General features: G+C 44.0%; 1 protein-coding gene across 1 annotated transcript; it reads right to left on the bottom strand.

Annotated features, from left to right (window-relative positions):
• Positions 1 to 3,076: 3,076 nt before the first annotated feature.
• ppp1r14c (protein phosphatase 1, regulatory (inhibitor) subunit 14C) lies at positions 3,077 to 24,069 on the bottom strand. The gene is made up of 4 exons (XM_080513551.1): positions 23,751 to 24,069; positions 8,215 to 8,298; positions 7,576 to 7,608; positions 3,077 to 5,688 (listed from the first exon to the last, which is right to left on the bottom strand). The coding sequence occupies exons 1-4, from the start codon at positions 23,982 to 23,984 to the stop codon at positions 5,614 to 5,616; spliced, it is 426 nt and encodes a 141-aa protein (XP_080369677.1). The 5' UTR covers positions 23,985 to 24,069; the 3' UTR covers positions 3,077 to 5,613.
• Between the last annotated feature and the right edge of the window lie 227 nt (positions 24,070 to 24,296).

Below are 24,296 nucleotides of genomic sequence, written 5' to 3'. Positions count from 1 at the left end.
AGTACAAGCCCTTAAATACACAATGTCTGTCACTGTCTCACTTCTAATGACCTGGAGTTGAACTGCATATAAAAAAAAGAGCAATGATAATGCTCTTTTAACTTATGTGAGTTTAAAATAATTTGATTTAGATTTTTGAACTACTTTCCTCTTGGACAGCTTTACTGTCGTCATGTCTGAGTTGGGTTCGGCGGCCCCGATGTTCTCCCCTTTGTGTCTCTTGGTTTTCTTTCGGTTCGCCGGTCTCCTCTCACAACTCAAAAACATGCATTTGAGGTTACACGAGGATTCTAAATTGCCTTTAGGTGTAAATACAAATGTGTGTTTGTGACGGTCTGTCTCTCTTTGTGTTTGTCCTGTGATAGAATTGGGATCTGACTCTAGGGTACAGCGTCTTACAGGGACACATCAGCTTTCACTGGCTCCAGGATGAAGTGGTTACTAGATGCTTTTCCCTCCAAGTTTAAGAAATTGCATTCAGCGTAATATATTAGTTGAGTACTCTGATTGGAATTCATGCGGATGCAGAAACTCTTACTATTCAAATCCAATATGCCCTGTGTATTTGCTTCCATGTTCCCGGCAACTCATATGAGACTCTTGCGTTTCTTTTTTTTTTTGCTTAAAGAGCAAGAGTTGTGCCATTTATGTGGGGAGTGCTAAAGTGAATGGACTCAGTGTAGTGAAATTAAAGAGATTACCCTTGAGATGCAGGGCAGGCTTCTACACACACACTCACACACATGCAAAGCTGTGTAAGTGGAGCACGTGTACGTGTGTGATATAGTATTTATAAAGTAAAAGCAGGAGGTTGTTAAGGGGATTTGGTTGTAGGTCAGACTCGGGGAGAGTAAAATATTCAGAAATATACTCATGTGGGAAGTTACTTGAATCAAAGTGACAGTTCAGTAAGTCTTCTTGATTCTGCATTATAGTTGAATGATGCTCTTGTCTTGGTCGATCTTGCGCGTCACATCATGGAGGTGACTGAAGGTGTGGGAAGGTTCACCCCCCCCCCCCATCACCTCATTCACTCTGCCGTTGCAGTAAGTGATGCCGAATTACCCGTCATGTGAATGAATGAGCGGGCCACGGCCGAGTGACACGATCCTGCAGCGTTCGTCTCGTGAAGCAGGCGGGTCGAACGGGAGTGGATACGAGATGGGATCCATCTTCCAGCATTTAGAGAAGAAGAGAGTGGGGGAGGCTGCTGGTGTCGCCCCGTCCTTCATTCCCTTCCCGCTACAGCTCTGCTCGCACATGGTATCTATCTTTTAGCATTTGTCAATCTACCGCTCCCGTCTCTCTCTTTCTGTTTGGGTGAAATATGGCGTGATGGATCACTACATCCACAAGGGAGAGGGGGTGGGGGGGTGGGGGAGATATAGTGAAATAGGAATGCCAGAAGCAGATGAAAATATGGGAGAGAGTGAACATAAAGAGGGGGATGGGAGGACAGAAAATCTACAGCAGGAGCCGGAGGAGAGGATATATTGCCTTGTAGTCTCCTGTGCTCCTTGAAAAGGTTTCGGTCTGACAAAGCAATCTGATAATGGATCATTAAGGCGCTACAAATTCATTCATGCCAGTCTTGTTTAATTGAAGACAACCCATACGTCTTCTCCCCTCTGTCATGCCACCGTCTTCATTCCATCTCTCTGAAGCAGCATGACCGACAGCAACTTGAGGACTGTGCTGGTGTGAGATTTGCTGGTGTGCAGCCAGCTGACTGAGCCAGGCGTGCTGGATGGACGGATGGATGGAGGGAGGGGGAGGGGGGGAGGGCTCCCGTCCTTAACTATTCTCCTCACATTCACCTTGCAGTCCCAATTATTCAAGGCGGCGTGCACAGCATACCCTGCCAGTCAGCCCCAGCTGTGAAAAGTGGGTCATGGAATTTAAAGGCACACGCGTCCCCCGTTTTGCCGCTTGCAGCTCGCTCTGGCTCCAGGTTCGCCCGAATACTCTGCAGCAGCATCAGTGGCCGTGTGAGCAATCCCGCAGCTCCTGCAGTGAAAATCCACCGGGCTGTTTGGGAATGTGTGTCAGTGAATCTGAAGACCTTCATTACGGCGTTCTCTGCGGGGGGGGGGAGAAGCATGTTTCCTCTGTCTGCCTCCTCTAGACTGGCCTATATTCTTCCACATGACTATGCTCAACAACTACAAACATGAGTTTTCATTTGAAGTCATGCCTCGCCTCACAAATCATTCACCAATGGCAATAATTGCATTTTTAGACTCACAAATTGGCCTTTTAGGCATTCCCAAACCTGCCTTGTGAATCAATGAACACTACCACGTTCTACTACCTAGCAACAGTGTACAGTAGGCCAGTCTGCTCATCCATATGGGGCTAGACACGCTGCAGAGAAAGGCTACTCATGCGCACGTTGAGCAATCATGTCATAGCCTGATGAGCTCTTTACAGAATCAGACAGCGTACCAGAGTGCCCTACTAAACTACTGCCAGTGTGGCACTGAGGGGGAACACATTGGCCACCATGATGCTTTAATACGGCCCCAGTGCTGAAGTCGAGTCACGTGAAAGAACACATGAATCTCAACACACTGAACTCCCCAAAAGCCCCGGTGTGCCACGGGGAGCACGCCGCTGTCGCGCAATTATGCTCATTTGTTTTTACCTGCGCCAACAGTGCAGACGGTCAACATCTGGCTGCTGCTGGAAGGTTGGGAGAAGGGGAATCAACAACTGTGCCTCTGCATGTTTATGCAGTTTTGGCACTTCCTTGAACCACCTCAAAGTAAGAATGTCTCTGTTCATCTGTGTGTGTAATTTGCAGGTTTTCCTCATCAAAAAAACATGCATTTGAGATTAACTGATCAATGATTTAGTCAAGCCACCCATGACACCATGTTGGATATCACAGTATGGAAGATGGATGGATAAAGGTTTTTCTGGGTTAAAAATCCAGCCGACTCCACTCAAGATCCACATTTCTCTCACACCTTTCAAATGCCTCGAGGAAAGAATGATCATGGCGGCATTAAGAAGTAATGCATCCCCACAAGGATCGATTATCATCTTTTAAATGATACCAGCTGAAACATTTTAAATGAAACAGTCATTCTGCATTTTTATTATCAACAAAAAAAACAAACAAACCACACACCACAGTACAATTTAAAAACAAGAACGCTTGTTGTGGATGTACAGATAAACAAAATTGCAGCTGAAAAAATTTATATATTTGTAATAATAATATCATTAATAATAGTAAAAGTATAAAAAAGGAAAGCATTTTATTTAATCAAATAAAAACCTTTAGGCCAAGAAAATGTTCCCCTCAACATGCTACTTTAAAAATACATGCAAACGTAAAGCTTTCTAGTATGGACACGTTCGAAATACTCTCCGCACAAAATCCCATGAATTATAAAATATCAGCCTCTTGCCCTGAACCGTTTCTTAAGAGAAAATCGTATCGAGTACTTAAACATGAATCCTGGCTCTCCTCTCGGCTTCCTCTTTGACTTTTCCTCTCCATTTCACCGAGCCAGAAACACACGGGAAATATATCTGAGCAAATTAACCAACCCGGCACAGTTGGGACTGAGAAATAGAAATGCAAAGAGGATGCCACTTTGGACTACATGCTCCTTCAGAGAGGAGCAGATACATTTCTCACAGACATTTTTTCTCTAGTATCAGTCAACAGTGGAACGCCTTTATTTATTTATTTATTTTTCAAACCAACCAAATTCTGGGAAGAACATCAAAAACAGCACCATTATTAAAATCTCCTGGATTTTCTTCAACGTGACAATCACGCTGTGTTAAAACCAAAAAAAGATCTACAAAGTCATACATGGTCGATACATTAAAGAAAAAAAAAAAAAACAATTTTTTTTTTTGCTTGATTATGAGTTTAGAATATATTCTTGATCCTCTGTTCTTAGCATGCAAGACGGGTGCTTTGCAAGTGTTGTGTTGAAACCAAACGTCGCCCTGCTATTGTCTTTGGCAGCCGAGCGTATTTATCACATTGTAGGATTAGGTCCGCTCCATTCCGGTTTGTTCACCGTCAACCGAAATGAAACTGGGCCCAACCCAGAAACAGAGTCGTGATTGTATCAGAGCTTACAGGTTATCGAGCGTGTTGGTGCACAGTAGGTCATTTACAACAATAAAATACTAAAATCCACCCTTTTAAACTTGGGATTATATCATTGTAACATATTTCCTGCAACCGAGCGAGGTAACTAAAACATCCTAAAATTGTGTGCCCACTTCAAAATAATAATAATAATAATTTTAAATAAAGAGCTTCCAGACAATCTGTGCGGCGATGCAGTGTCACACTAATGCCTCCGTGACGTATGACATTGAGAGTGTAATAACTCAGTTTTGGCACACCTTCCCTTGCAGGACTTGACAGGTCGACGTGTCAGAAGTTTCAAGTTCTTACTCGGCTGCATATGCCTTCAGTACGTCAGTAGTTAAGGTTCAGTGCTGGGTATAAAGTGAACTGATCCTGAATGTCCTTAAAAGGCAACATCAACCGTTATCAGAGAGATAAGTTGGTAGAGAATAATAAGTGAACCAAGGTGAGCAACGACTACAGTGTTTGGGTTTTGTGCTTAAAACCTAAATTACCAACTGATATGTATTCTGGTGAGGGAGGGCATGAAAGAACTTCATAAAACAAAAAAAAACAAAAAAAACAGGATGAGTGAAAAGGCTGCTAATCATTCAGGTTTTGTAGTCTCGTACACGGAGAACTGCAACACCCATCATGCCTTGCTGTGGTGAAAAGAACACTCAAAAAAGGTGGGACACCGGTCCCGCTCTTTCCAGAGTCTACGCATCACGAACGGACAGATGTGACATGGCGATGCTCTGTGGTTTTTTTCTTTAAACGCGCGTGAAAACAAGGCCGCGGAGCATCTTTCCATTTGCAAGCACTGATGGGAGTGGAAAATAAAGGAGGGCGACAAACAAACCAAAAAAAAAACTGTTGAAGACCACGTCGCAACCACATGAACAAGAAATGGCAACAGACAGTACATCTTTTTTTTTTCCTTCTTCTTCTAAAAGTTGTAACAGCAAAAACACCTCAGTAAAAAAATGACAGAAAACATGAAGCACTGTGTTTACATAGTGCTACAGCTAATTTCACACCCACTGCAATTTTTTTTTTTTTTTTTTTTTAATTTCCATATTTCTTACCACCTTCCCTTTTAAGATTTATTGTTTGTTTTTTTGTTTTTTATTAATCTGTATGGCTGTTTTGAAAAGTGTTTTCTACTTATTTATTACAAAATGGCTCTGTAATGTTATAGTATAGGTGGCGTTCATGTTTAAAGCACAGCTGTAGGTCTGGCACATTCCAGGCTTCTATGTTTACGTAGTTATCCAAACCCATTGGCTTTGTTCTGCTTATGTACCTTCAACAGTCAATTATTATAATACACCGTTTGACTCTACGCGATTGTGAAATGAGTGCTCTATGACTTTTATGGCGCATGTTTGCAAGCGGCAGAATAGTTACTGATGTCTCGATAAATAATCGTGTGTTATGACAGTCCATGTTGAGTTGGTTAAGTAGTTGGAGCAGAGATGATTTATGGTCGATGGTGGACATTAATCTCATTATAGGCCCTTCTTGGTTGGAGCGCTGAGCTTCCTCATTCCCCTTATCCTGCCCAGCAACTCGCGGACAAAGTCCTGCGGAGAGAAGAAGAGGGGCAAAAGTTACACACACACAAGCAAGCGGGTCAAGCAAGTTACTTTTTACACCGTCTTTTTTTTTTAAATCTTGATGCATTTAAAGTGTGCTTCATCTGTATGGATCGACAACTCTGTTATATAAAAAAAAAAAGAAAAAAGATTGGCTTTATAAACTAGACAGAAGTTCAGATTCTGAGTACGTTTTTTTGTACTATTGACTGTCGAAGAGAAATCCTTTTAGGCATGATAAAACATGAGTAACCTCTGACAAAATTTCCATCTTGAAAAGATGTATATGTCAAGCCATGACTAACGGAATGATGCGTTATTGTCAAGAGCTCATGACAAGTCATTGAGACATGAACAATTTGTTTTTCTGGCATACCCAATAGGGTTGTTGGCTTTTATTTTAATAATGTGTCTGCGTTAAGGAAATCAGCATTGCATGATTGATGATATGACTGTTGCATTAACTTTTTACGTTTTCCGTAAATTTCATGAAAGCCAAATGAGTAGTGTATAATATTTCTTATCAATATATAGATTTATTTTTTGCATTAAAAGTAAAACAATCCTCATATCCTAGATATTGAAGTAAAGAATCAGCGTCTAATAGCCCATTAAGCCTATTAGATTATAAATGGATTTCCAGGCTGAATAAAGAAAAATACAGAGGATTAAGAGGAACAGGAAATAACTGCTAAAGGGCAAACTCCGTCCACCTGAGTATTGCCCTTTAAGCCATGGAAGGAAAATATTACATGACTGGAGCAGTAAGTCACGAAGGAAACTGGGCGAAGGGATTTCTTATCTCGGGTACAAGCAAGGCGTTGTCCTGGCCTGTGATAAGTGTGACAAGGGTGGCGAATACGCTGGAATATAAACCCCCTCATTATACCAGGGGGGGCGACACCACATATGGCCTAATTACTGATGCCTCCGCCTCCTCGCTCTGCCTCCTCTCTTCCCCCATATCCCCAGCTGTCTTTTCTTATATCCCTTTACATCCCTCTGCAACAGCTCCCTTTCCTCACTTCATTTCCTCCACATCATCTTAAACTCTGCTGGCGATTCCTTTCAATTCGCTCCTCCGTCCGGCCGTCTCTTCCCCGTAATGGCATCTGTGCCTTTCCCACTGTCAAGAGATTACCGCTCGCCTGTCTCTTTCTGCGTCGGTGAGGCATATCTGCGTCTGTCAACCTGGCCGGACGCCGCCGTAGTGACCTTGTAATGGTTGTCACAAGTCTGACCTCGTATGTCCACACACACACACACACACACACACACACACACACACACACACACACACACACACACACACACACACACACACACACACACACACACACACACACACACACACACACACACACACACACACACACACACACACACACACACACACACACACACACACACACACACACACACACACACACACACACACACACACACACACACACACACACACACACACACACACACACACACACACACAGTCTCAGATAACAGATGGAGAGTCCCCGGCTGGGCAAGAGGGCCGTGTGTGGAGGTAATGTGATTGGTCAACACCGCTTTTAATCATCAAAATAGCTTAACCCCACCTCACCCTCAACTCACCGAGCAACACACAGACGTGTGTGTGTGTGTGTGTGTGTGTGTGTGTGAGCTTCTGGTCTGTTTAGCCTTCGTTGTAATCAGGTCAGTTTGGCAGTAAAACAAGGAAATCATTTGTGTGTCATTGTACCAGACACTACAAATCAAATTGTGCCATGTGAGCATCGATAATCTCGATCTCCACGCGAGTTGTTTGGGTCACGGATATTGAGCTTTTTATTGTATGTGTCAGATGGCAGCTATATTAAAAAAAAAGAAAATACTCACTTCTGTTGGTTTGTAGCAGTCTATTAACGACTCCTGTGTAAAGAGCACAGACAGTAGAACAAACAGTTGTTAAGACAAGTTACAACACAATGTTCAAATTCACTAAAGCTCCTGGATTTGTAATTTTTACAGGTGCTTAATGCGAAAATTGCACTCTTTGGCCTATTTCACGAGTGCTTACAATTGAGAATTAGTGTTTAACTACCAGGGGAGTGAATGGAAAAGGTGTTTTTTTTTTTCCTCTTATGTCTCATCTTGAAAACATCCCATTGAGCATTTAAGGAGTGTCCAGACAGAAGAAAGAAGTAGTGTTTAAATATGACACAATTACCGACATAATCACTCGAGAGTGTGGATGTGAATGGGTCAGATGGATGTAAACTCATTCCTGGCAATGCAATTAGCCTTTTATGAATAGACTTCATCATCATCATCACAACAACAAGCATAAGGTAGGGGATTTCCTGGTGGAACGCCACTTTGTTGCACATCTAGTTTATTGTCCGGGGCAATTAAACGTGTCCATAGAAAACGTTACAGCAACAATGAATATTTGACGAGTATAAAATAATTCAGCTTCAGTCATAAACAGATTTTCTGCGTTGTGATGGAGGACTGTGGTTCCGATCGTGAACGTACCTGCAGTTTAATGGCTCTCTCGTCGTCGCTGTTGACCTCTAACAGGTCGTCGATGTCGATCTCTACCTCCGGCATCTCCTCCTCCTGGAACACAAACACTCTTCATTACTGAGCTGCTGAAGCTGAGGCATGTCTGGCAGAGAGGAGCCGGCAAAAATGAGCCGAGGTTAACAGGAAATTAAAATAATGGAAACTCGGCAAGAATATTAAAGTTGGATTTGTGTTTACAAAGACAACTGTGGGTACATTGTTTTTCTTTAATCTCAATTACACTCTCCAGTTTCTTCATTCTTACAATGAATCAACATCCGTTGTCGAAAGCGTCCACTTCACGTTTGCCTAATGGCGACAAACATGGCATGGAAATGTCATCGTGGAAGTCGGGGATGGGCGATTTCTTGGCCGAGTGGGTACGGGATTTATTCGGCTCTGCGCCACTTCAAAAGGTCCTGCTTTTCCTCGGTTCATTTTATTTCACCACTGGGCTTGTGCAAAAGAAATATGCAGGGAGGAGCAACCCTTCCCTCCGAGCTACCGCATGACGCTTCCCACTGAATTCCCCCTTCTGGGAACTGAATCCAAAGTGACCACGCAGACGGGCAGCTTCTTCACCCAGGCAGCGAAGAAGCTTAACCAACAGCCAAATTCACTGCTCTAAAAAAAAAAAAAAAAAAAAAGAGGCTTGTAATTAAATTATATATGTCCACACTGAGTTGTTTTCTCCGTCAGTGCCAGTGTTCAGTTCTGGTGAAGAAGGTGTGGTGTCAAAGTCTTACACTCGCTATATCAACTCGTTGCCTAATAAATCCCACACAGTCACAGGTGCCAATATAAAGAGAAAATCAGTGTTAGTCACCTCACCTATTAACTTATTAGTGGTCATACTGTGCTGGCGAGGGTGTGGATGAAAGCAGCACAGCTTGATCTCTTTACTGCAAATGCCTTTAAAAGAAGGTTTTCCTTTTAGGTTTTTTTTCCCCCTATCAACCTACGGTACTTATTTTTTTTTTGGGGGGGGGGGGGGGGGGTTCCCCAACATTAACCAATTACTCTGACATTAAGTGCATTACTGGGTTTTGCTAAATAATCCAAAATTGATAACTGGTAATCACACGTGGATTCCCTCTATATCAATAAAAGATTGTCTGTCATTTAATCTTGAATATGCAGTCAAGTTGTCATAAGTAAAGCCGGCCCAAGCTCTAAATGCAAAGCTCTTGTGATTCCGGCAGAAACGGCGGCACAAATTCTTCAGCGCTTTCAGTTTGTATTTGTTCTTTCTGCTGCCGATTCGCTTCAAACCCAGTGGCTTTTCCTGACCTTATTCCTTTTGCAAAACATTGGGAAAGTTCCAGTTGTTTTATGATGATGAAAATACAAAAAGGTCAAATACTACAATAAAAAGGGAAGAAAAAGTATTTTAAGTGCAGTAAAATGTTTTGCTGGATCTACAAACGTGTGATAGCGACTAGTGTTTTGAACATCATCATGTCACACGAGATGAGAACCTGAATGGAAACAATCCTCGGCCTTATGACCAAACCGATGACTGTTCTCTACCTTCTTTCCTGTACGCTGACCAGCATTCTTAATAACTACTGAGTAACCATGAACTCCGTACATTCAAGCCTCTCGGCTCGGCTCGGAGCTCGCTCTGGTATTCAGATGACGGAGCAGCGAGGACGGAAGGATGTTTTGATTTTTAGCTCCGAGCATCAACGCTCAGCTGCTGTGTTCAGCTTTGCGTGGGAAGGCTGATGTGTCCAGAAAGGAATTATCTCACAATTATACCTTGGGAAATGACGATACTAAATGTTGCCGCTCCTTTCGGGAGGCAAACATGACATATTCTGACTGGAAGTAGATTACGGTACCTCTGACATTTCCTAAATGAATCATGTGGCGTGGATGAAGAAAACATGAATATACATGTTTCACTTACTAAATATACACTGATTGAAATGAATAATCCCGTGGGCTCTCAGAAGGTTAAACCCTGCTAGTGTGTATTGCTCACATAAAGTTGACACTCTTGAACACACACACACACACACACACCTTCATCCATATTCCAAAGCTGCTCAGAGGCATTTACACAACCTGCATTTTAAGCAGCCTCTCGGCAGACGAACATCCCCTTCGACCTCTTTCTCTGAAATCTTTCTACGTCTTATCATCAAACCCAACATTTTAATGTGTGTTTGAGAAACTGACGTTACAACATTGAAATTGTGGTTATTGCGAAATGTAAGTATTTGAGAGAACATTAAAAAAAAATTTCAAATGGCACCAGCTAAAGTTCTGTCCATGTACTTTCAGTCTCCGAGAGGAAAACGTGAGACATGTAAAGGGTTAAACATACAGAGGATCAGGGGAAGACAAAGGAGACAAAAGCACGGCTCGTCATAGAAAGACAGGTGAGGGTGTGGAGGCCGAAATGTGAAAAAACACACACGTGGCGATATAAATGCAAAACAAATGACAGCCAAATAAGGAAACACACACACACACACACGCCTTGAAAACCTGAAAACAAGTGAGCGAGTGCTGAAAACAAAAGGCAATTTCTTCGCAAAATAACTTCGTTGCTATAGCTGGGCCAAGTTGGTCTTTCCGGATTTCTTTAAATTGAAAAACAACCCAATTAGAATTCATTACAATTACAAACTTTATATGGGAGTTTTATTTTGTCCTTTCATGTCTAGAACTTAAAATACCTTTTAAAAAGGCATGGAGATGGTAAGACACATGGTGATATAATACAACACAGGACTCTATATGAACGCTTCTCCAGTTACAACATGAACACCAATATGTCAAACATCCCTTCAATTTTAACGCCTGATATTAATAGTTAAGAATGAATGGTATCCCTTTTTTCAGACCTCGATACATCTCAGAATGGAATAGAATGAATATTTTACTCGCACAAATAGAAATAGAAATATAGAAGGCCAGTTGATTTTGCAGGAAAGTGTCACAATGATAACTAGAAGAAAAAAAAAGAAGAAGCTTTAATGTGTATTCTGAATGTAGCTCCTTAAAAGTTTACAAAAATGATGGTGAGCCACTATCATACCCCGAGGAAAGATTGAACTAAATAGAAATTTAAATATCATTAAGCTTTGCAACTCTTTCCTAAGAGGTCAAGTTGTTCACGCCTGACAAATCCCCAAAATGCACCAAATACAAGAAATAAGAAAAGAAAACAAGGGGGTCCTGTGTGCAATATGGTGGTGGTGGTGCAGGTTTTCATGCACAGAGCTTCATAATGGAGACCCGTCCATCCATTCATCCATCAGTCGGTCTGTGTCATGGCCATGACCATGACACATGTCAGCAGCCCGACGCCGTGACCGATGAAGAACAACGGCGTGCAAATCCACACACAAGTTTAATTTCCATCTTTCATCCATCTGCAGGAAAACCACAGGGCTTTTGTTCCCAAAGAGCCTAATTGTGTAACTGCAAGCAGAATGGAAAGAGACGACACTCACACGTTGCATGCAGATAAACACCAAACATGTTGTCCTGCGAGTGATCGAGAGCCTAAAATAGCCGGGTTCACACCCACTTCTCCCGGCCGAGCCAATTGTCATTTTTCCACAGTCAGGGGTGACAAGATGTCAGCACACAGTGGAAACGAGGGTGAAGACACAAGCAGCCACACACAAACAGAAAATTTTATTAAATCGGAAGCAACACAAAATTGTGCTCGTGCATTTTTTTTTTTCCCCCTCCAGGCAGATCGAGAGCTGTGATGATGAAAGAAGTGAAAGAGAACTCGTATCATGAATAGAGAGGATAGTGTCTGCAAAAGAGGAGGGGAAAAAAAAAAAACAAGCAGGAAAGTGTTTGTTGTACTGAAAGAAACTGTGTGAAGACTTTGTGTAAGAGAGCGGAGAAAGACTGGCAGCCTGTGTGTTTGCGGCGTGCGGGGAAAGTGGCGCACGCATGTGTGCCAGACTTGTTTTTCAGCGAAAGTGAACCAGCCGGCAGCGTTTTCAGTCTGCTTCATCTGTGATGAGGCGAATCAAAGCTGAACGCGAGCGCCTCCGACTCGCTGATTCACCACAAACACGGTTCGGTCCTCTGTTTCAAACACTGTCCGCAAAACAAAGAGTCAAAACTCCCGGTGATATGGAATCACCATACGCGGCGAAGTGATTCACGATCAGTCCCAATTTACGTGAACCAGAACTACCAGTTAGTGTTGAAGAGCTAATAAGGCTCCCCGAAGAGATAATTACGAAAAGGATTTTTGCCTGGCTGCTAATGCAATTGCTTGAAATAACAACACGGTGAACGTGGCTCGACTTCAGAAACGGCGAGTCCGATCGGCGACACGTGACGGAGCGCGAGGGTTCACAGCAGCAAACGTGTCAAGTTTTTTTTTAATTTAAAGATGGAACCAAGAACATGCCCATCCTGTTGAAATGAGTACAGTTTACACTTTGTGATGCATACAAAAAGAATATTTCTTTTCTTCAAGATTCTGGATTCTGATTCGAGATACACAAACATATCCCCGCTCAGATTTCGGAGTCATCGAGTGGAGGAAAACCTATTTTGACCTTTGACTGGTTATTGCGTAGATGTCAAATCTGTGCATTTTCACAGTGATGGAGCAGCAACCTGGCCAGCGTGCAGTCAGCTGGGATCGATACCTTCCCTTAACGTGGAGCCGTGCCTGAAAAATGAAGGACAACAGTCCGACTTCATATCAGGTTTTAATCAATACGTCACTCTGAGCTATAAGACGCTGAAACAGTTTGTGCAGTTGACTGCACTGAGCCGTTATGTAACATCAGCCTCCTCCTGGGGGGTGTGTGTGGTGGTGGTGGTGGTGGGGGGGGGGGGGGGGGTCACACAAAGCCTCACTTTGCTGTAACGGAACTTTTTTTTCCTTCCCCCCATCGTTAATGTTTATTCCCTCTCAGCTTTAAAGGTGACAGTTAATGACTGTTAAATGAAGAAATTATGCACTGATGATCACGGCAGCAGTGAAGGCAGTTAAGCGGTGGGGGGGGGGGGGGGGGGGGGGGATTTAGCTGGTGGACCACAGTCGCTGTCAGGTACCTATGATGTGTAAATACAAGGTTAGTATAGCCGTCACTGCTGTCACTTTCTCTCTGGACATGTTCAGAGTGTGCTTTGTGCAGGCGTGGGTGTAAAAAGGGAAAGAAGCGCTGTGGCTCAGCGCAGAGAGCACAGGGACGTTCAAACTGCAACGCTGTACCGAAAACTACTTTCCCAGTCAAATAAACACATCGGGGCCGGCGCAGATAGGCGAGCCCACACGGTTTCTGGTAAAGAGGATAATGTGGCGATATTTCCAACTCCGTGTCCATCCGTGTAATAATCTAAAGGATGGAAGGAGCGGGTTCAACGCTGCGAGACTGGATCGAGCAGTGTAGTGTTGCTAAATGTTCCAATTGTAAATTACAAGAAAATGTCGAGTACAAAAATATTACAGGACAAAGAAGACTTCAAACAGGCCAAATAATGAAACAAATCCGCATGCGAGATGAGGAATCATGCAGAGACGAGAGTAACAACAAAGTGAATGATGCACAAAAAAACAAAAACAAAACAAAGTATGTATGAGCTCACTAATGAGAACACATGTACGATATTGGGAGAGCGGAGAGTGCTGTGATAAATGGGTCAGTGATGATGATGCAGAAGTGAGAGGAGGATTGTACAACACTAAAACCTCATCGCTCAGCTCGCCTCCCGATTCGATGCCATGCTGTGTCACATCGAGCCTCAAGGTGGGGTGGATTCATCTTTGGAGACGGAGCGAAACGAGGTTAAACTTCAGCACATACGAGTGCATGGTGAGGACGGGGGAAAACAATAAAAAAAAAAAAAGAACGAGCTTGGTGGATCAAGGTGAGTGAGAGGACATGAGCGAACGACGGTGCAGCAGGAATAAAGCACAATTAAATAAAAACCAACGCTGGGATCTCACTAAGGACTTCATGTTTTACAAAGTACAAGGGAAAAAAATGCTTAAATCGAAGCAAATGAAGGACCCTTTCCCCTCTCTCCCCTGTCCTCTCTACCCCCCTCCCGTTCAGCGCCTCCCTCTTGCCCTGCAGCAGTGCAATTTGCTGAAAACCATACACCATGGATGATGTGACTTCACTGGATAAAGTTAGCTGCTGCAGCAAAAGCTCTTTCCCACGCTGATTCAGCTGTACTCCAGAGGACACGGTATATCAGAGAGGAGAAATGGTAGGAAAAGAAGCCTGGGAGGGAGAAATTAATCCTCTGAGGAAATTTGCAGTTAAAAATAACCGATTATGCACCCTGGAACTCACAAGCTCATTGTGATGTAGATATCTTAATCGTTCGATCGCGATGCGTTTGCTAACTTTCAATAATAATATTGCAAATGGTCCTTAAGGCATCATGCTCCCGGCCCATGTCGGTCATGATCCAACCACCTGCACATGCGGTCCGAAGTGTTCCTTCAATAGAAACCTGAAGACGTGGCACCGGTCCAGAGGTTAGATCAGGGACCTAATGATTGGAAAGTCAGGGTACAAAATCCCCGAGAACCCCACCGAGGGACGCATCAGGAACGGTATCGGCTATTAAAAAAAAACCCTGGCAAATCATTCGTATATGTCAATCACGGCGCGTAGTGAGCGGCGCACATGGGCGATTGCATCGCAGACTTTCATCACTCTGAAGACGCTAGATCATTTGTCGGGGAGCCAAAACTGCACAAGAGGGAAGACTTGCAAGGGCAAATGGCAGTCCCACGTGTCCAGTTTCATACAGGGGAGGAACTGTGTCACAGTATATCACTCCTTGATTCACTCTGGTTTCCGGCGAATGCAAGTCACGTCTGTTTTGCCTGCGTCGATGCACAGCCTCCGCTGTGCTTTTGTTGGGTCATTCACTCTCATGGGGGGGGGGGGGGGCGCATAGAGACTTTACTTTGTAGGAGCGAATGAAAGGAAAGGAAATTATTAACTCTTTAACTCACCCAGTTTACTTTTAACTATAAAGTCTTTTGTGGAAAGTTTGAGCAGCAAACATACGAGCAGCCAACTTAGAGCAGCGGCGAGTCAATTATATTCAAAGAAATCCTAAGTCAAAAGTTCAACTCAGTTGTTTGTGTGTATATATACACACACACACACACACACACACACACTACCCATAAAATACCCAAGTCTGACCTATAGTCACATATTTGTAATTTGCTTTATGGCTGCCCTGGAAATAACACTATGTTGTTGTTTGTAATTACCATCGTTTTGCAAATACTAAGTTTGTATATAATTATTTTTATAACACTTTCATACTAAATTTGTTTATAATAAATCATTTGTTGTACAGTATATTTTATGTGCGTCATATCTGTATTAAAACTGGTGATTCATAATGTGTCAATTTTAGCACTTTGCTTTTGTTTTGTTCACTTCGTACCAGATTGTTACACTCATTCCTTAAATTGTTTTCTCTTCTATATTGCTGCGTTTGTAAAAACTCCAACCGCATTTCAGTGTCACTTTCAAATGCAATGACAGTAAAACCTTATGTTCACACGTCTTTATATCTTTCTAAATTAGTGGCACTGCAAAAAGCTCAATGATGCCCGACGTAACATCAAGTACCCAGAATTGCTCATCTCTAAAAAGATTTAAAAGGCACTTTTGATAAACATTTTAATTCTACCTTTAATGTAGATTGTAATTTCTTCATCAACTTCTATATACAATTTCAGTTGCTCAGCACCCAAACACATTTGACTGTGCTGTAAAAGAAAAGAATGTATAGCAAAAAATACTTTATTTCATCCTTCCTTTGGGTTATAATCCTCATTTAAAGCCTGGCACACTGCTGCAGGTTGTCTAGCCTAGAAATTATAGCATCTGTTTTATGGTTTTAGTTCACAGTTTACAGGATTTACTTCACAGTTTTGTTTACCAGACAGTTCTACCCCGAGGCTAATGTATTGACAGCTGGGGCTCAGCTGGACCTTTACCCTCGGTGCAAAACAATGCCTGCAGACAAGCTGGGATAAAAACGTCGATGGCGCCAGGGTCAGACACCCTCAACCAGACAACAGACGTAATAACCAACTAGTAAAAATCAGAAACTTGTATGGATTCGGCGGACATCTAAGAGATTTATCATCAACTAAAAATAGAAAGTGGACCGAGTTTGGCTCTTTTAACAGGCGACTGCATTGTGAATGTGCACAGTCATTCAGGACATGCAAGAAAACCACACACCCAAACACGAACACACCCCTCTGACTTTGAGAGTCAAAACAAGAAGCCTCCTTCATTTGTTTTGTTTTTGTTTTTTCCCCCCCTCATCATCAGTCTCTCCCAGTCTTCCTCTCAGATATGTGTGAATGATGACAGTGTCTCGCATCCTCTCGCAGACCCAGTTACAGAGAGTGAGTCAGTGTTTGTCCACAGCCAGTTTATAAATTGTTTTTACGAACCCACAATGCAACCAGTGATTATAGGAGGAAGACGTCGTCGGGAGACAGAGAAGTCTGTGTACGGGTGCGTAAAGCGAAATTACGTCTCTTCCTTCCACTGTGGCGGTGGGTTTCCATTGAGCAGGCGCTTTGGAGATGGTCCTCTTCATTTTCGATAAGTCTCGTCGGGGTTAGAGAATCCAAATTATTCAAGTGGGACCACGTCATTGACAGTTGTACAGAATACATTGACCTAATAATCACCAGTCTACATCTCAAACTTGTCACTCTTCTAGGTAAGAGGCATCATCCCAGGTTGGGCAGAACATGTCAAACTGCCATGATGGTACTCTAGCGACGCTGCGAAGCTGAACAAGTTCAGCGGGGATGAAACCAGAGGTCAATGAAGACGGAGGCTTTTATCATCGCCGCATTTTTGTATTCACGGTTGCTTTTCTCCGTTCGATTACTTGCCACTCGCATGTTAAATGACTTTTGATCAATTATGAGGTTAATAACATACTCCGGCTGAGGTGTCCATGCATCAATCCTGACAGGGTTATCACATTATTGACGCACTGATTGCACTCTTTGGTACACTTGGAAAGTGTGTGTGATTTGTGTCAACGGCAGACCTAAAGTGACTGATCTGCGTCTCTCTCTTGCAGCCACTGTGCCGGTGGAATAAATTCCAGAGGGATGAAGGAGGCGGAGGAAGATAAAAGGCTGGTGGGTGGACGTCCCAGTGAGTCAGGAGTTGAAACAAGAGAGAGGAGGATAAGTGCGGAGAATGCCGGCAGGATGGAAAATGTAAAAAGGGCAAAAGGGGAGAACAAACATTCTAACCCTCGTCTTCAGATTTGCTTGTGAAATTCGACATTCGACACCTCTTTGCTACCAGTGGGTTGTTGTTTTTTTTTTATGATTACAGTTTCAACAGCTGCTGGATATCTGTTTACCAAGAGGTCTTCTTGTCAACACCTCCGATTTGCTTTGCAGCACATGCATATGTCTGCAGGTGCTACATGAAATGCGTCAAAGTGCCTCCCGGACACAGACACTCAGCAAGCAGCTATATTTGTCAAAGCAATTTTAAATGCCCCATGAAGAAATGTGTGCCTCTCCAGGCCCAGATAAGGTACACAACGATGACCTTTCCTGGACAGATCCACAAACGCATCAGGGTCACAGATTCAAATAACCGGCTCGCCCAAATCTCCTGACGACTGAATCTGTCAGTCTGACCGTAATAACGGCGTGGTGGTTCTTCTGCATTGTTCAAAGTGGTTCTGTGGTTGTTTTTCAGAAAAGTTCTGATCTTTTTTAACTAACTAAATGTCCCATTATCATGTGTACAGTGGATCTGTAGAGATACAGACAAATGCAATAAAAGATCATTGAAAATATTTTTTTGGCCCCATTATTTTGATCTGACATATAGACATGCATGAGAGACCTGGACATAGACTCCTAATTACCATTAGTGCTGTTCCAATTCAATTTACCGCATTGGTTTGTTTCTATACATGATTTTCAATGTTGTCATTGCACTGGAGGAAAAAAATGCAAAGCTGAACGTGAAGGTGTGATAATAGGTTTGACAGATGTCCAAAGATGAGGAATTCAATCAAATTAAAGACTATCAACAAGGTGAGGAAAGAAGAAAAAAAAAACCTCACTGAATGATATCAAAATTAAACTGAAATTAATGGTTATTAAAGTCGGCAAAATGTTGTGTGATGGTGGCTGTCCGAAAGACAAAAGACGCGCCGTCGTAGTGATATGTCACGCAATGAGAGTTGTTTGAGGATGGCTGTTGCCATGGTGACGCCACCACAGACAGCAGAGATGATCATCAGACTGTATGAGAGATTTCACGCGGTATCATTACACCGCACGGTGTGACCGATGCCATGAGTGACGGCTACCAATACATAAATGCCACTGCAAAAAAGTAAGCAAAGCCAAACAGAATCCTCCTAACGTCACTCTAATTTCTGCATTCTCAGCTTCTCCAATATCCTCGGTTAGTTTTTACTGCGTTTCCTTTTCTTGTATTGTTTTGGCATTTCATTTAGACAGACGTGAGCGATCTCAAGACCCTGCAACAAAGAGCGGCCATGTTCAAATTAAATGAGGTAATCAAGCTTTGCTGCTTCTCGTCATCAGTCAAACTGAGACGTGCTTCGCTGCTCTGAGAGGAATGCCTCATCTGTCAGCCGCCACAGGGATTCATATTTATAAAGGGGACTTGCAAAAATAGAAACCTAAGGAGTCATCATGACCTTAACCTCTGCAGTATCTGCTTGAAAGGCGACGTCATCCCAACCGACATTTGCGTTTCGCCTCAACATACCTCAACCGATTTGTTGTTGCTGAAGTTGGCTTGAATTGCACTTTTTAATCCCTCGGAACCCAGATGATACGCGGCCGCTTCGCATCCCAGCCACAAAACACGAAAGCCAGGCAAGGAGAAAGGTTAGCCGACAAGGTCGCAGCAGAGCGAGGAGAGGACGGAGATGAAGAGGTTCATTTCATAGTAGCTTGAAGCCATTGTTGATGTGAGATGGGGTTAGAATTCAGCACTAAATAAATAAATAACAATCCCTGATGTTTTTTTTGGTCCATGATGCACAGAAATAAGGCCTGGGGACCCTCCCACACAAAACAGTGTGGAGACTAACCAACAACCCCCCTCCTTCCTGTGGTGATGATTATCGAGAGAGAAAGCGAGCAGCAGACACAAATATCAGCATGGTCATCAAGAAGACGCTTCATCTCCGACTTCTCTTTGCTCCATTTCGTATGAATGTGCACACTGACCTGTGACTTTGTCCTCATCCTCATCAATTCATGGAAAATACTCCCGCCGCCCCATGCGTGCCAAATAGTGGCGAGGGGCACCATCGACTCGGAAGAGCCCGTGTGCAGCCTCGTACACACTCGTGGACTGGAACGTGGAAACGCATCTACACACCCGGCCCGAGGGCATCGCGCTGGATGCCGACAGTGTCTGTGCTCGTGCACATGAATAAGCTTCATTGAGTGGGGCTCCAGTGAAGCCGCGGCATGAAAAAGTAGGGCAATGCAACGTCTCCCTCTGCTTATTCTGCAGCGTGCACCCCAACGACACACACAAGTCAGCACAAGCAAGCCGACAACAGATTTACAGCCGCATCAATCTCTGCCTTTTTTTTTTCTTTCCCCCCCCTCTGCCACGCATCTTCTCTTCAATAACTTTCATCGATTACACTTGAGATACTCTCACACTCCTCTCCATGCTGACACATTGTACCGTTTAATCACTCCGGCGATCATCTGCACTCTCATGCAGTCCCTCGCAGTAGGCGTGTTTGTGGGGTTTTCATGCGCGCGGGCTTCAAGGAATTTGCCGACACCGACTTGAAGACCTTAACAGATTAAATGTTTAACCTATCAGTTTTACCCAAAGAAGCGAAAGCGCCGCCACTAAATATGAGCAATGGGCCTAACTTGGTTGCATTGGCTCTTTTTTTCCCCTCAGACAACAACGTGACAAAAATCAACACATTGATATACTATAGGCATCTGCGGGAGCACTCAGACCCTCGACTCGCTCGCCCCCTTTAAACCCCCCCCGTCTCTCTCTTCTCTGCTTTCTCTCTTCTCTGTCCTTTGAACAGCAAAATAAACAGAGGCAGCAAATCCCGGGTGAACAGAGGGGGAATCCATCCTCTGACAGAACTCACCTTCCATTATGCTATTGCCCAGAGAGCTGGAGGTTGGGGGTGGGGGGGGGGGGGGGGAGAAGCTCTTTCAGGGCAAAAGGAGAATAAGTAAAAGGACAAAGGTATTTTAATAACGAGATTGAAAGACACAGAGTGCAATGACTTCCAAACACAAACAGTTCCCACCGTTCGTTTATATTTCCGGTTGCTGCACAGGTTTTGATGCCACTGTTGTTCCTATGGGAAATTTATAGTCGCCAATTAACCTAACACGCACGTTTTTGGACCACGAGAGAAAAGGTGGATGGACTACGACCCAAAACAGTCTTGTTGTGAGGCAAGAGTTTTAACCACTACATCACTGTACAGTTATTCTAAATCCAGTGCTTCAATAATCACATCGTCCAATTAAAAAAATAACACACATACACACACACACACAAAAAACTCCAAGTATTCATACAGTTTGAATAAGAGATGGAGACTGTGTGTAAACAAGTATTGCATGTGCACACGTTTATCGAACACAGAAATCAATCCTTTTAAACAGGAGCCAAATTCCAGCATTGTGTAAGGCAACTCCTTTTCCACTGCATTAGCACACACACACACACACACACACACACACACACACACACACACACACACACACACACACACACACACACACACACACACACACACACACACACACACACACACACACACACACACACACACACACACACACACACACACACACACACACACACACACACACACACACACACACACACACACAGAGCTTTGTAATGGTCTCTCGTGCATGTAGTGTCAGGTTCTCGTATGAAACTGATACAGAGGCTGACCTTTAAGCTTGTCCAGCAGGGTCACTTCACTCATGCATCCACATCCAAACGACACAGGGCACACACCTGCGTCTTGGCCTCGGCTCAAAAGCCTCACCAGACACGAGGAAGGTGTGATTTCCCGTTTACGGTCATGTGAGCAAACGGCATTGGTGAACGCCATAAAGTCCACCTGCTCATACGTTGTCAAGCAGATGCACAGATGAAGGAAAAAGAAAGGAAAAAAAGCGTCAACAGCACGTACGAGTGAAACCTCAACAAATACTGTGTCAGAATACAGATGTAGTGTTTTCATTACATCCTGTCCCCCGAAATCCTTTCTCACATCATTCAAAAACACTGTGCACTTAAAGCAGCTTCCAGCCCGATGCCAGGGGACTATCATGTGATGTTATCTCATTTGCTGTGTGAAAAGTATGATAGAAGCAAGTGTCGCGCTGCTGGGAATAGCTCTGCTCAATTTGGGACTGCAGAGGCTTCAAGTAAAGCGATGCTCTCCATCCAGAAATCACAGCAGAGATTGCATTTTGATCTGCTGCAGGGGTTTTTTTTTTTGTTGTTTTTTTTTTTTTTTAACCAACCATCTGAACAACGATTTGCATTAAACAAATCAAAAAGCCACACGGGGCGGCCTTCTCTGGAACAGCAAGGCAAACGTCAGGGATCCACATGGCAGGGGTGCAGCTTCCCAATGCCAAACATCAAACGGTTCAGTGTGGAGAAGCATCATACGACTTGTAGATCAAGCGAGCCTGCTGACAACAGACTGACGTGGAGCCGAGAACTGAGCGGGCTTTGAAATGTAAACCGGTCCACTCTCAGACAGCACTTCTGCTCCTGTTCACCACAGCAGGCCGATAAAGAGAGAAGGAAGCTTGCAAAGCAAAATGCAATCATAAAAAAAAAAAAAAAAAAAAGAGAACACAACTGTGTTTCAAATTACTCTAGAAAAAAACATTCACTTTTGGAGCACTGTTTGCAGTTTCAAGCTGTTATGATCTGTAGGGAATCATAATGCCTATGTGCACACATGCCAGAAGCCAATTTTCCCCCGGTATGGGAAAGAAATATCAGCATTTCAATGGCTTGTCAGCAGAATGATAAACTACTGAGACGCACGGTGACATCTCGCTCCCTGCTGTGATTTTTTTTTTTGCAGGCGTTTCTCTTCCCACACACTCGTCTCATTGCATTAATATGTATCCACATGCACATGGGTGACCACAGGCTGCACACGCCCTGTTGAGTAGGAGCGCATACATCTTCAGGCACGTGCGAATCCATGCCCACACTGCCATTTCTGCCTCTGGTTGGCTGGATCCGAGGCGACAGACGAACCGCAAGACTGTGGCGTGTACTGCATGTGTGCATATGCGCGCGCGCGCGTGCGTGCGTGCGTGTGTGTGTGTGTGCAGACCTTCCGCTGTAAGGAAGGGGGTCAGAGTCAGAAGAGGTGATTGGCTGGTGAGGAGAGTCACAGCATCAGCACATCCCTAACCCACTGCCCTTCTTTTCCTTCCTCCAGCCCCCCCCCAACTTGGCTCTGTGGGGCAGCATACTGTATGTGGCCGACACGCGCACGCACGCACACGCGTTTCTTTCTCCTGTGCACACACAACCTTGTGGCATCCGCCCCCTTTAAATGTTAAACAATGCAATTTAGACGTGAGAGCGCAAATTAATGCGGCTCTCATTATTGTCCAGAACCTCCTTCGGAAGGTGAAATGAGTTTTAAAAGGTCAGACGTTTGCAGTTTGAGCGGTACGGGCGTTAATTGCACGGCCCATGTTAAATAGGTTACTGGCGCAATATATCGAGGAACCTCACTAGGCTTGAGAGCCAAAAAAAAAAAAAAAAATGCCGGAGATGAATGTCAAGCACAGCGAATGGTTTCAACACTGCTTATCAACATGCAGTGAGGACAACGGAATGAGACATACCAGTCACTGGGAGCGACGGAACAGACCAGTGAGACTGGTGCGTAAAAAGCGCAAACGTGCGGTCGGTCCCCGTCTCCCTCCCGGGCCTGTTCCTCGATCCACGATGGGATGGAGAAGTGCTCACACAAGAGATTAAGTAGACTGAGCAGTATTTCACGAAAAAAAAAAAGCCACAGTATGTAGTCTTTTTTTTTTTTATTTGTTTGTTTTATTTCCTCCTGGCACTTACTGCTGTGGCATCAGCCTGAAACGCATAAAGCCGGCAGGTATCAGAGGACAAAGAGATCGATAAACCAACAGCCAAGACAGAGGTGTTAAATACAAGACGCCGGTTTCACTGGAATTACTGGAGTGTGCTTGTGTCCTAATATCACTGCAAAAACGACGCATCCTGATCCTGATTCTGAACTGGATCCAGTCCGTGAACGGAGATGAACTCACTCAACTTTATTCGGTTAATTGAGATTACATTTCAGTCATACATCTCCAGAATTCACAAAGCCCCCATTCGGGGTTCCAGAAGTGAATTAAAGCGGAGGGGACGAAGAAGAGCGCGCCAACGGGGCTTTGCGCTTTTCGCTCCACTCACCTCACAATCGTACAACTCGCTGAGCTGTTCGATGATCCACTCCTCCAGGACGAGTCTTTTCCGCAGCTCCTTCCTGTCGTACTTCACCGTCACCTTGCCCTGCTTCTTCTGGACCGGGTCGTCCGCCGTGATGGGGCCGGACGCGACGCAGCCCACTCCGGGCGCAGCTTGGAAGAAGACGCGGCTGCCGGCGGTGGGCAGAGGGGCACTGGTCTCGGTGCTGGCGGCCGACATGGCGTGATGAGGAGGCTTTATTGTTGACGAAAACAAAAAAATGTGTTGCTGATGGGGGACGACCGCGGGACTTGGTGGAAATGTGTTGCAGCACAGCAGACCAGGAGAGAAAGTGAGGCGCTTTTAAACAGCTGCTATTTAAGGCGCAGCGGCGGAGGAGGCGGAGCCAACGCTGCCCAAAAAGAAATAAATTAATTAAAATAATAAAAATAATCATTCATTTCATCAAATTCAAACTAATAATCCACATGACATCTGCAATCCACGGGACAATGCGTTGTAGGATTGTTTAATAAAAAAAAAAAAAAAGCA

The sequence above is a fragment of the Blennius ocellaris genome, assembly GCF_963422515.1.
Source record: "Blennius ocellaris genome assembly, chromosome: 18".
In the NCBI taxonomy this organism is placed as follows: domain Eukaryota; kingdom Metazoa; phylum Chordata; class Actinopteri; order Blenniiformes; family Blenniidae; genus Blennius; species Blennius ocellaris.
Note: the sequence above shows the minus strand (reverse complement) of the source record. Positions and strands in the feature narration are given on the sequence as shown.